This window comes from Hemicordylus capensis, chromosome 5, assembly GCF_027244095.1.
Source record: "Hemicordylus capensis ecotype Gifberg chromosome 5, rHemCap1.1.pri, whole genome shotgun sequence".
In the NCBI taxonomy this organism is placed as follows: Eukaryota; Metazoa; Chordata; class Lepidosauria; order Squamata; family Cordylidae; genus Hemicordylus; species Hemicordylus capensis.
The window spans coordinates 140,973,512-140,987,461 of record NC_069661.1 but is presented as its reverse complement, the minus strand read 5'-3'; the positions used below and the strand labels follow the sequence as shown (position 1 = coordinate 140,987,461).

The 13,950-nt window shown below is 48.0% G+C and overlaps 1 protein-coding gene across 7 annotated transcripts in view; it reads left to right on the top strand.

The window, feature by feature from the left end:
* ELAPOR2 (endosome-lysosome associated apoptosis and autophagy regulator family member 2) overlaps positions 1–13,950 on the top strand; it is a 182,600-nt gene that overhangs the window by 139,771 nt on the left and 28,879 nt on the right. For all 7 annotated transcript variants that reach the window (XM_053257766.1, XM_053257763.1, XM_053257768.1 and 4 more), the window contains 3 exons: positions 131–268; positions 2,328–2,591; positions 13,001–13,174. In XM_053257766.1, the coding sequence (XP_053113741.1) occupies positions 131–268; positions 2,328–2,591; positions 13,001–13,174 (576 nt within the window). The remainder of the gene's footprint in view (positions 1–130; positions 269–2,327; positions 2,592–13,000; positions 13,175–13,950) is intronic.

Below are 13,950 nucleotides of genomic sequence, written 5' to 3'. Positions count from 1 at the left end.
GTGACTCAAGTGGGTCACACCTAGGAGTTCTCCTGCCACAAAAAGGGGAAGATTGGCATGCCTGCATTATTTAATGTCACAGTTCTGCTAACCAAGATTATTTATTTATGAAATGTCCTTTTATTTTCAGGACATCAATACAAAAAATACACATGTGGTGGAATCATGGAGTGGAACGAAGGAGAAGCTATCATACACACACACAATCTCCAAAAATGCTTCTTTTATATTCACATGGGCTTTTCAGAGAACAATTCAGGGCCAAGATGTAAGTACAAGGCATTTATTAAACTGCTTATTTACTAAACGTATGTAGGGATGTGCATGGAAGAACCGGCAGTTCCACCAGTTCAATGTGCCTGTGCACGCATGACATGTGCACGCCTGTGCCGACGCGTGCAGGCACGTCAGCAACTTCCGGTCATATCTAGAAGACGAGGGCAACGGAGTGGCAGGGAAGTACGCTGCTGCTCTGATGGGCTGTTTAAAAAACTCACGCCGGTGGGGGAAATGTGGTGGGAGGGGTAAGTGCACCCTCCCCCCGCTCTTAAAGGGAGACCCCCCGCTGCCTTCGAACCGCCCCACTGTGGTTCCGTGCACATCCCTAAATGTAAGCAACATTCTGACAGTTAGTTAACATGTCTACCTTACTGAAATCTGTTGCTGACTTCACCATGGATGGAAAATTGTAATGAGAACCTTTCTTGACCATCTGCATCTGTGAATCTGTGATCTCTAGGAGAGACCATATTACTCCCATAGTGAAGGAGTTACACTGGCTGCCAGTATGTTTCTGGACAAAATACAAGGTGCTGGTTATAACCTATGAAGTCCTAAACAGCTTGGGCCCTGGGTATTTAAGAGAACATCTTCGTTATGAACCCCACTGCCCATTGAGATCATCAGGAGAGGTCCATCTGCATTTGCCACCAGCTTTTCTGGTGGCTACTCAGGGACAGGATGGGCCTTCTCCGCTGCTGCCCTGAGGCTTTGGAATGCGATCCCTAGTGTAATAAGAGCCTCTCCATGTCTGACAGCTTTTAAAAAGTCTTTAAAGACGCACCTGTTCACCCAGGCTTTTAATTAATATTGTTTTAATGGGTTTTAATGTTGTAACCTGGTTTTCAGAGTTTTTAAATCATTCTGATTGTTTAATTGCTGTTTTATGATGTTTTAATTGTTAAGTATTGTTGTTCTACACTGTGTTATAATCTCTATTTTAATTGTTAATTGACTTTAATGGTTTTGTTTTAATGGAAACTGCCCTGAGCCTTTTTGGAAGGGTGGTATAAAAATTGAATGAATGAACAAACAAACAAACAAACAAACAAACAAACAAACATATCTCTCATACATTGGAGTGCTTTTAATAAAACAGGAGATGAAGATGGTGAGAGCCAGCATGCTGTAGTCCTAAACTGCTGAGCTTGAATGTGGGAAACTCAGATACAAATCCACAATCTGCTATGCAGTTCCTTAGCTGGTTTTGGGCACCTCAAGGCCTTACTTCCAGTGTTCCCTCTAACAGGGATTCCCAGATGTTGTTGACTACAACTCCCAACATCCCCAGCTGCAATGGCCTTTGGTTGGGGATTCTGGGAGTTGTAGTCAACAACATCTGGGAATCCCTGTTAGAGGGAACACTTCTTACTTCCCAAAGTTATTGTGCAGCTCAGAGCTGCTTTGCCAAAGGGGAGGATATGAAAGTAGGAAACAAAACAAGGGGAAGGAAAATAAGAAAGTAAGGCCCACTGAATAATCTGGAAGCACTTCGGTATATTGTTGTTGCTGCTGAGTCTAGACAAGAGACCCTTGGAAGCACTATGTAAGCTGCTCTGAGCTTTCTAAAAGAAATAATGTGAATATAAGTTAAACAAATTAGAGGAAGAACTTTGAACATCATTTGCTCTAAGCAAAGTGCCAAAACAACATTGGACCCCTTCCATTGTCTTACTTGTTTACCATTATGGTCTTGTCACCACCTGCCATATTTAGATACCCATACATGTATTACCTTGTCTGTCTGTCTGTCTATCCATTTGTTTATTAACCCAGGCAGCAGATTTTTGTTTCAGTAGTGAGACAGCACAGCTGTAAATTTTCAGATGCTGATTATGGTCTTAATACATGCCCATATCTAACCTTTCTCAAGGAGAAAGAAATCCTGACAAAAAATCTTGTGCTGATTGTCCTTCATGGGTATGTCAGTGGATGGATTGTGTTGTTTTGCAGGGATGGCATCAATGATAAAAGGCTATGTTTTAAATGAAACATTTAGAATGTGTCTCAGCATTTGCAGTTGTTTTGTTGTTGTTGTTTCTTTCCAGAGCAGGAAACTCATTAATGATGTGGCAAAGATCTACTCGATAACTGTAACCAATGCAGTTGATGGTGTTGCCTCATCTTGCCGGGCGTGTGCTATTGGTTCTGAACAGTCTGGCTCCTCCTGCATCCCCTGCCCTGCTGGACACTACATAGAAAAGAAAACCAACCAGTGCAAGGAGTGTCCGCCCAACACGTACCTGTCCATTCATCAAATGTACGGCCAAGAGGCATGTGTCCCTTGTGGACCTAGCAGCCAAAGCACTAAGGTAGGCGAGGCTAAGGGTAAACAGACATAAGATGAGAAGGATAATATAAGGATGATGCAGAGCAGATCAGTGGTCCATCTAGTCCATCACTGTTTCTCCAACAGTAGCCTACTTGCCTTCCCAATCCCTAGGACACAAGATGTAATGTAAGATGGAGATAGATATCCTTTGTTGCATGCTTCCAGCCTATCTAGTCATCAGATGTTTTCTGGAGGTTGTATTTAGCTATGATAGCGAATATTCTGCATAGACCTGGTCTGTGAATATTTTAAAGAAGTCATCTAAGATTTCAGTCTCTGTCACAACCTTTATAGCAAGGTGTGGACATTTGACCAATGAACATTTGACCAGTGAAAAAAATTGTGGTCAGTTTGACAGGATCAATATAGCCAACAACTAGTATATGAAGTGCAAATATATTGATATGTATTGACATTGTAACAAGGAACAGAGAGAATTACGCTAATTCCAAAAACCACTGTATTCTAGTAGAGTAGAGTCTCTTCTCGGTTGTTGTTGCCAGGGTCACCTCTGTGTTATCCTTTCCCACTAGCTCCAAGGCAGGACAGATTTGATTCGCCAATAGAGATTTTGCCGTGCCTCCTTGGTGCTAGGGAGATAACCCGGCCCAGTTCTTTCTGTCCTCGCTCAGCTCCAGGCAGACATTTCTCTTTTCAGCTCCACGTTTTCTCCTGTAACTGGTCTTCTGTCGTGAGTTTTCCCCTCGTGTTTTCTTCCCATCTGTCACCACAGCCTTGTCTCCTTCGTGTAAACCTTAAAAAACCCCACAACTTTGTTGTTGTCTTCGTCTTCCCCTCCACTCCCCCTCCCTCGCTCCCCTTGTATGGAGTTTGAGTGTAGGGTAAGGATTATACTGGTGCCACGCGGACCCCGCCAAGAGCCATTCGGTCCCGGCACTTCAAAGCCACTTGGGCTGATATGCCCTGAGGGAACCCTCTCGCCCGCTCAGAAGGTTGGCTGCCCGCCATTTCCCGAGCACTCGTTCTCCCCGCCGGTAGCCTCAGTGGCCACAGTGCTCTCATTTGCGGACCACTCGTCTTCCCAGCCGGCGGTTCCAGCGGCAGCAGCGCTCTCTGTTCTCGCCGCCACGTCCTCCAATATGGCTGTGCTGCCCGCAACGGCGACGGCCACCTCAGAGCCGCCCGCGCCGCTCGCTTCTTGGCCTCCCGCTGTTCTCCCGCCTTCGGGCCGCGAGACACGCGCCTTGGCGGCCAAACGGGCAACGAAGATGCTTGCTTCAACCGACGATTGCCAGCGTTTTGTGAGGTTGCCTTGCGCTAATCCGCCTCCCACCTCGCTAGAGATGCGAGAAATAGCCTTGAGGCACAAGCGTGAGAGGGCAGAGGAAAGGGAAATAATGGCGCGAAAGGAGGGGGCGGCTGCCTTTTTGGAGCTTCCCAGCCAACACTCTGCAGAAGCTTTGTTTGTGGAATCTCCTGGTCGAGAGGCACCTGGGGAGCCTTTGGACTCTGTAAATGTTACTTTGGGGCCCCCTAGTGGCTCAGGCGCTGCAGTTCCTTCAGCTGCCAAGCCTCATATAGCCATTCCCAAATCAGTACCACCCGAATGGCAGGCATGGTTTAAAAATGCAATTATAGAAACTGTGTACCAACTCAAACCTTCTAAGAAGGGGAAGAAAAAATATTTTTAAAAAGGAAGAGGGACTCCTCCTCCTCCGAAAGCTCTTCTTCCAGCTCAGACGATAGCCCCGTGCCTAAAAAGGCAAAGGCAAAGAAAAAGCACCTCAAAACTAAAAAGGCTCAAAAGCCAGCAAGGCACGCTCCCCCCTCTCCTCACTCCTCTGAGGTTTCTGAGCATGAATCGGGGGATCCTACGCCAGTCAATCCCAGACCAGTAAAAACTAAAGTTCCTGATATTTCCGATTCTGACGCAGGGAATAGCCCTTCTAACCCGGGAGGGCTGCCACAAGACTCCGAACCTCTAGACAGGGAGGAAGGAGAGTGGTCTGGAGGGGAGGACAATGAGGCCGTTTCGGTCTCCCAAAGACTATTTGCGGCTGAGGACTATAATCCACTAATGACTCGAATTCTAAAAACCATAGGGCTACATCAGAGCACGCCTCCTGATACCACCACATCTGATAAAGGGGAGGTAGTCTTCCCGCGGGCAAAACCTAGAGACATTCTCCTGCCTTTTCCTAGCTTATTCACAGAAGTGGTGAAGCAGGAAGGGCTACTTCCTGCAGCTAATAGAAAGCCTATGTCAGTGACTAACCATTTCTATTCCTACCAGCAGGAACCATCTGACCTGCTCAAGACACCCTGCGCCGATGCCCCCATCGCCCAGCTGGTCTCCAACTCGTTGGTCCCACGGGATGGTGAGGTAACTCTAAAGGACTCAGCCGATAAAAAGGCTGAGCTTGCTTTTAAAAGGGCGCACGATAACTCCTCGTTGTCCACCAGAGCGGCCACCGCAGCCTCTATGGCTGCGAGAGCTTCCCTTTTGTGGCTGGATGATCTGCTTAATGACACGCCCTCTGATCCAGTTAAACTAAAGCAACAACTGCTCAAGGTGCAGAAGGCTCAGGCCTTTATAGCGGATGCGACATTGGACTCTGTAAGAGTCTCCTCAAGAGTTGCTGCCGCATCAGTGTTGGGATGTCGCCACTTGTGGCTAAAAAACTGGTCAGTCGACAATACGAAGAGTAACCTGACTGCTGTGCCCTACAACGCGACTAAGCTGTTTGGGGAGGCCGCCCTTAAGGACATCCTCGTAGAATCATATGACAAATGCAAAACCATGCCTCTGGCTGGCCGAAAGTCCGACTGCGCATTTAAAAGAAATTTTTCTCAGTCACAGCCCTTTCGGGGCTCCCGCCCCTTTCGGGGCAGAGACAGAGACACTAAGCAGCAGCGTGGTTCCTCAGGACACCAACGCTCCTCCTATAGGGGCAGGCAGTTCTTCAAGTCCCAGCCCTCTACATCCAAACAAAAATCAACTCAATGACGCTCCTCAGGGCTCCTTGGGGGGTCGCCTGGGTCGCTTCCTCTCCGTCTGGGAGTCCTCCGTAAAAGACAATTGGGTTCTTCAGGTCATTTGTACGGGGTACAGAATAGAGCTGGATGCCCCTCCCCCTCCAAGGTTCCTCCCTACTCCAAGGTCTCGGTCTACACTGAAGCACTCAGAGATGTACCAGGCCATCACGCATCTGTTGGAAATCAGAGCAATAGAACCAGTTCCATCTGCACAGGAGGGGAGAGGCGTCTATTCTATTCTCTTCACTGTCCCCCCCAAAAGACGGATCCTGACGCGCCGTCTTGGACTTAAAATACGTAAACAAGTGGGTAAGGTGGGAGTGCTTTCGCATGGACACGTTACGATCAATCACGGAGGCCTTGCACCATCTAGACCTCCTAGCGTCTGTCGATATCAAAGAGGCCTACCTACACATACCGATTCATCAGGAGAGCAGAAGACTGCTGCGTTTCAAGTACGCGGGCCTCCACTACCAATATGCAGCTCTCCCCTTCGGCCTCTCATCCGCCCCCAGAGTCTTCACCCTGGTGGCACACCTTCGGCTACAGGGGGTAAGGATTATGGCGTATCTCGATGATTTGTTCCTTCATTCGCTCTCGTATCCAGAAGCACATCAACACCTCTCGGTGACTCTCTCAGAACTGGAGTGCCACAGCTTCGTAGTCAACCGTACAAAGAGTCAACTCATCCCATCCCGCCAGCTTCGTCACCTGGGCGTTCTCATCGATACAGAGAAGGATCGGTTCTTCCTGCCTCAGGATCGCTTCGTGACGATCAGGGAGGAAGTACAGAGCGTGCTGCACTCTCCGTCCCCTTGGCTATTAGCTCTGGCAAGAATCCTGGGACTGATGGTTGCCACCATAGAGGTAGTTGCATGGGCCCGACTTCACTACAGACCTCTCCAGTGGTTCCTGCTCCGCCACCAGCATTCCATCGCCCGGCGGAGGAAGGTGAGGTTGAGACTGACTCCCACCGTCAGGACATTCCTCCGCTGGTGGCTTTCTCCGGTGCACCTTCTCCAGGGGAAGGAGTTTCTGGACTCCCCCAGGGTCATAGTGACCACGGATGCCAGCAACAGGGGCTGGGGCGCCCATTGCCTCAGCCTGATGGCCCAAGGCCTGTGGACAGACACAGAAAGGAGACACAGCATCAACTGGAGGGAGCTTCGTGCCATTCAGCTGGCACTCCTCGCCTTCCACTCAACAATCCGCAGGCGTCACGTGTTGGTGAAAACCGACAACACTACCGCAAAGGCACACGTAAATCGGCAAGGGGGGACCCGCTCGTCATCTCTGCACCCGGAGGCGGTCCTCCTACTCTCTTGGGCAGAGAGGGAGCTGGAGTCTCTGACAGCCCATCATGTGAAGGGAGACCTGAATGTTCTGGCAGACTGGCTCAGCAGGGAAGACGTTCAGCCAGGCGAGTGGTCACTCCATCCGGCCACCTTCCAAGCAATCGTGGGCAGAATGGGGATTCCATTGATCGACCTCTTCGCCTCTCCGCTGAATGCCCAACTACCTCGGTTCATGACCAAGTTTCCATGCTGGACGGCGGTGGCCTCACATGCGCTGTCAACGGAGTGGCCAGAGAGCTTGCTGTACGCCTACCCACCGACTCCCCTGATCTCCAGGGTCCTGAGGAGGATACGGCTCCTGCGGGCACAAGCCATTCTAATAGCTCTGTTTTGGCCGCATTGCCCTTGGTTCCCAGAGCTCCTTCACCTGTCCAAGGAGCCTCCCTGGGAACTCCCGGTCCGTTCCGACCTGCTCTCCCAAGGCCCAGTACTACATCCCGATCCGGGGTGGTTAAGGCTTGCCGCTTGGAGACTGAGCGGCGAACTCTAAGGCAATTTGGCTATTCAAACAAGGTCATTGCTACCATGTTGGCATCCCGTAGACCCTCCACTAACCGCATATACCAATGCACCTGGAGGGCGTTTCTGCGTTGGTCCTCCCGTCACTCCGTTCCTAGGGGCAGCGCCAACTTACGCCACCTCCTTCTGTTCCTGCAGGAGGGCTTGGAAAAAGGATTGCGTCCAAACACCTTAAAACGCCAGGCAGCTTCCCTAGTGGGCCTAATATCGGGTAATAGGTCAGACACTTGGCAAACCTACCTGCATCTGAAACGTTTTCTTCGGGGAGCGACCTTGTTGTCTCCGCCTACGGTACACCATTTTCCGTCGTGGGACTTACATGTCGTGTTAAAGGCGCTTCAAAAGACCCCATTTGAGCCGATTGCAATTATTCCGCTCAGGATACTTTCCTTTAAACTTGCCTTCCTAGTAGCAGTAACCTCAGCAAGGCGAATTTCAGAGTTGAGAGCCCTATCCATACACAGGTCATTCTGTATCTTCTCCAAGGAAGCGGTGAGACTAATCCCGGATCCCTTCATAAGACCAAAAGTCGCTTCAGTTTTTCATCAGTCTCAAGACGTTTTCCTCCCTTCATTTTGCCCCCATGCAGAGCATGAGAGGGAAAGGCTTTGGCACAACCTAGATGTCCGGCGATGCCTCAAGAAATATATCAAGCGCACCGCCCCTTTTTGGAGCACAGACAAAATGTTTGTCTCGTTCCATCCTAGGTCCATGGGCTCTGCCGTGTCAGCACCCACAATCGCCCGCTGGATATGGGCATGCATCACATTGGCATATGAGGTGCAGCATGTCTCCCCACCATCGGGCATCTTGGCGCACTCTACAAGGGCGGCAGCCACTTCGGCAGCATTCACCTCTAATGCACCAGTTCAGGACATTTGTAGAGCTGCCACTTGGTCCACGCCTTCTACATTTACCAGGCATTATACAATTGAAACCCACGCGGACATACAAGCCGCGTTTAGCAGAAGGGTGCTTCAGCGGGTCCTCCCTCGGGAGTAGGCCAGAGCGCACCCGCCCCGTGTTTGGCCAAGCTGTGGTATGTCCCAGAGGTGTCCCTGGCAACAACAACCGAGAAAGGAGCATTGGTTTTCACTTACCGTGAAGGCTTCTTCTGGTTGGTGTTGCCAGGGACACCTCGACCCACCCAGTTTGGCGCTCCTGGCCTCTTCTCGATGGGGGCTCTGTTTCCAGCCTCAAATTCAGGGTCTCGGTATTGTACAATTTATTCAGTCAGGTCCCTTATGTTAGTACCTGTTGCTGTTTCCACCTTTCTAACATTTGGTTCTATCCTTGGTGTGTATCTGTTCTCTTGGATGAAAGAACTGGGCGGGGTTATCTCCCTAGCACCAAGGAGGCGCGGCCAAATCTCTATTGGCGAATCAAATCTGTCCTGCCTTGGAGCTAGTGGGAAAGGATAACCCAGAGGTGTCCCTGGCAACACCAACCAGAAGAAGCCTTCACGGTAAGTGAAAACCAATGCTCCTGTCCCTTCCAGAAGTTTGAAAGTGCGCCATGCTGGGTCACATGGAAGTCACTCCTCTCCACAGCAAATGCTGTGGACTTGACCAGAGTCCTGATTGCCGGGCACACTTGTGATCGGTGCCACTGTGATGGCCGCTTGTGTGTGCATTTGCTGATGGCCAGTAGGAAAAGCTAGGCCCTCGGGTTGCATTGGGAAGAGAGAGAGCTGTAGGGCAGAAGGTATCTGCATTTAAATGAGGGATTATGCATGTGTAGCCTAGACTCTTGCAGGCATGGGAGCAAGAGTCTTGCCATCTCCCAATGCAGTAACAGTGTAGGCTGCAGGGGAGTTCCTGACTTTGTGTCGTATTTGAGCACAGGTGATCAATACCGGCATCCCAACTCTATTTAACAGCCTATTCAATCAATCAATATTACGGTCTTTGACCATCATGAGGTAAAACATGACAACAATGGTGTTAAGAGCAGTCAAAGCCTATGAAGATAGTAAGTAAAATTAATGCTAAAATCTTATTGTTGCTAGAATATAAAATGAGCATTAAGCTAAAATATATGAGAAGTTTTAAAAGTGAGATGTATAGTTTTGATAATAGTAGATGCATTAGTTAGCTAAACAGTTAAAGCTAAAAGCTATAAGATCTGTAAAATCTATTGTAAGAGCTATAGAATAGTTAAAAATTAGGGTTAAAATGATAAAGTTAATTAAATTAAAATATGGTAAGATGAGAGCTGTGTGTCTGAACAGCAGGGGTGGCTGTGCAGATATTGGCTGTGTCAGGTCTTGTTAGTTCTTGCTAGTGGTCAGGTCTCAGCAAATTTTGTAAGCCACTGCCCAGAACCCGGCTCCATTATGTGTTAGAATAGGGTTGCAGTAGGAGAGTAGTAGGGAAGCATAGAACTGGCTTGTGCAGCTTGTCAAACTTGTAAGAAAAGGGAGAATGAGGGTATTGTGAATGTCTCTGTAGATTAGGCAGTGTAGGAGGACATGCTCGATCGTTTCAGCTTGTCCAGTGTCACCGGGGCACAGTTGTTCTGGAAAGGGGATCTTTTTGTATCTTCCATCTAACACAGCCAATGGAAGGTGCACTGCAGTGAGCTAAGGTGAAGGCTCTTCTCTAGTTAGGGGTAGGAATGTGCGAATCGATTCGGGTACAAAATGATGATTTGTATCAGGTGATTTGTAGACAAAACATTCGGGTACAAAATGATGATTTGATCGGGTGATTTGTAGACAAAACAAATCACATTGAATCTGTGCTCAATTGCCCAGATTCGGGTTCAAAACAAACAACCCCAGATTCAGACCTGAAAAATTTGGAGATTTGGACCTCCATTTTGTGGCCAAAGTGGGTTGGGTGAAATGCCCAATGGGTGGTAGCTACCACTCAAATTTCAAAGGAATTGGGCAAAGGGGTGGTTTTAAAAGAATTTGTGAAGTTTACGCATCTTTCCTCCCCATACAGAATAATGGGGATTTAGGCAGCCTTATAATTCTTCATGGGGGGCACCAGGGTGACCCAGAGTGTTGTGGTGGGTGCAAGGTAGTGCCCAATGGGTGCAAGGTAGCTACCACCCATAGGTCAAAGAAATTGGGCAAAGGGCTGATTTTTAAAAGATTTTTGAAGTTCACATGTCTTTAAGTTTTTCCCCATAGAGAATAGTGGGGATTTCATCAGACTTAGTTATAACTCTGTGGGGCGGGGGAACTAGGGTGGCTCAGAGTGGGTGTAGTGGGTGGTAGTGCCCAGTGGGTGCAAGGAAGCTACCATCTATGTTTAAAAGAAATTTCAGCAGCCCCATAACTCCACTGAGGGAATCGACTCTCATTTCCTACCAGAGAATCCACTCTCAGAACACCTTAGACATTGAAAATAACAAAACCCAGTGCCCCATGTGCTCATGGGTTTGGGGGTGGTTGGCACCCTATGTGCACTACACTGCCACGCGCTTTGTGCCCCCCTGCTGCCCCCAAGTGGAGTTATGGGGATGCTGAAATTCCCCATTATTCCCTATGGGGAAAAGCTTAAAGACGCACAAACTTCAAAAATTCTTTAAAAATCACCCCTTTCATCCATTTATTTGAAATCTGGGTGGTAGCAGGCACCCATTGGGGCACTACCACCTAACCCCCTCTTCTGCCCTGAAACCCCTTTTCTGCCCCAAATCTGCCACAAAGACATGCCAACTTCAATTAAAAACAAAACAAAACATCGCTTTGCCCAATTCCTTTGAAATCTGGGTGGCAGCTTCCTTGCAACCACTGGGCACTACCACCCACCACAACCCACTCTGGACCACCCTGGTGCCCCCCATGTGGAGCTATAAGGCTGTCTAAATCCCCATTATTCCGAATGGGAGGAAAAGATGCATAAACTTCACAAATCCTTTTAAAACCACTCCTCTGCCCAATTTCTTTGAAATTTGGGTGGTAGCTACCACCCATTGGACATATCACCCAATCCACTTTGGCCACAAAATGGAAGTCCAAATCTCCAAATTTTTCAAGTCTGAATCGGGTTTGTTTTGTACCTGAATCTGGGCAATTGAGCACAGATTCAATGTGATTTGTTTTGTCTACAAATCACCCAAATCAGCCAGATTTGGGTACAAACTCCTTGCCCAATTTCTTTGAAATTTGAGTGGTAGCTTCCACCCATTGGGAACTACCCCCCCTTTTGCCCCCCAGAACCCCTTTTTTGCCCTGAATCAATTCAGAGTCAGAAAACTCGGGTACAAATAAAATCTGAGGTGATTTGAGGGGGGTGTAGATTTGGACACAAAACAAATTGTGGGTGATTTGATATGGGTACAAATCTAATCCAAAAATTGATTCATGAACATCCCTAGTTAGGGGCCTTTAGCTGTGTCAGGTATGTTGCAGGTGCCACTATGTACTTTAAGCTTTCGGTGACTGGGAGGTTTGGGGCCTTGCTTAGATCAGTTTGGTGCTGTGTGTCCATTATGTGCTACTTGAGAAGTGTCCTGGCCTGCTCATGGCCCAAGGAGAGTATTGGGTGGGGGGCGGGGAGCCTGAGTGATGTTAGTTTTGTCTGCATGGGTCGCTTCCAGGTGGATTGGTATCCATCCTCCAGTGTTAGGGGTGCTAGGCCCATTGGGAGGAAGGATAGTCTAAGCCAATAGTTTGGCTAGCCATACTCTAGCTAGGGATCTGCACGAGCCGTTAGTGCACCCGTTGAAACCTCTCAACTGTCGAGATGGCTGAAATGCCGGAACCCGAGCTGATTCAGCACTTCCAAGAGGAGGCACCGATCCGGCTCGTGCACATCCCTAACTCTAGCCTCCATTTTCACCGGGCCTGCCTCCAGTCATAAGCAGGCATTAGAGACACAGAGAGGTACTTGGAATATTGCTCCTAGGAATTTGGACTGGATGAGCTCCAGAGGGGTGATGTTGGAGAAGGGGCCCAGTTGGGCTCCATAGGGAAGTTCTGCTAGCAACTTGGCTTCAAATAGTTTGAGGGCTGCAGGTATTTAGTGGCCTCCTCTTGACCAGAATAATTTTAGGGTGGTGGCAGTGCTCCTTTGAGCATTTTGGGTGACATAGCTGCTCTGGGCCTTTCAGATGCTTGGTGCTAGATGCGTGGAAAACCACCCCCAGTTTTTGAAGCATGAGGCTTGCTCATTTGTGTTCCTGTTTCTTAACATCCTATTGTAATATTTGGGGAAGCTGTATCTGCAACATTAATGAATCAGGCGAGCTGCCATTTTGCAAGCTACTGCAAGCTATTGTCTGATGCGGACAATTCTGCTTTCACACAAAACACTGCAACTTACAATGGCTATAAAACTGTGTTTCAAGTATATGGTGAATCATGGATACATCTTTACCACTTGTTAAGTAGCCCTGAATGTGATTTTTTAAAAAATCCTAACAGCATCAAAGGGAAGAAAACAAAATCAAGTCTGTGTGTTCTCTACACTAGATTTCCACAAGAAGGAATGCAATGTATTGTATTTAAAAAGTGTATAATTTTTCTGCAACAATTACTTTCATTTTTGCATTCCTTTCAAAGGACCGCTCAGCATGCTTTAGTGACTGCATGCTCTCCTATGTCAAGGACAATCGAAGCCTGACCTATGATTTTAGCAGCCTGAGCAGGGTAGGCTCATTAATGAATGGACCAAGCTTTACAGGAAGAGGAACAAAATTCTTTCATTTTTTCAACATCAGCCTGTGTGGAAACCAGGTAAGTGTCAGCTCTTCCTATCATGTGTGATGTGGAGCTGCCTCCAGAAACAGAATCTCTCACTCTTCCCTGTGTAACTAAGTGGTCACTGGCTTGTAATGTTCACTGCAGTTGGTGGGATTCCATGCCAGTAGAATAAATTCATTTTTTGCTTTTGAAGAAGGCAGTTTGCTGAATTGCAAAGTATATAAAGAAAATACATTTTTTGTAGTAAGTCCTATACATTGTTTGTACCTTTTCTGTTTTTTTTAATACAGAAGAACCTTGTTACTCGCAGGGGTTCTGTTCCTTGCCTACTACCGCGAGGAACGGAACAGCACGTAACAAGGCATTATGGCTATGGGGAAAGGGAGGTTAAATTCCATGGTGGAAGGGAAAAGCCTCCCCCAAAGGCAAAAAACAGCCCAGAATGGTGAAAAAACTGTGGCATGCGCTGCAGGTCCCTTATGTGCCCAGGAATGCCCCCCAAAGGAGGAAACGCCTCCAAAAATCATGAAAAATTACAGAAAAAAAGAAGAAACGAGCCACAAAATGGCTCCTTTAGACAAAATGGAGGGCGAATGTGACCTTCGTGGTCACTTCCAGCCTTCTAGGAACCATGAATTTGTGGGTTTTAACCCTGTTGTATCTACGGATACTGAAAATGGGTGACTATTAGAGACCTCGTGGATAACTGTTACTGCAAATCACCTCCGGAAGAGAGTGTGTGTGTTCACACACTGACCAGACTTACCCCAAAGTCCATTCAAGATCTTTGGAAGCACCCTACAAACAAA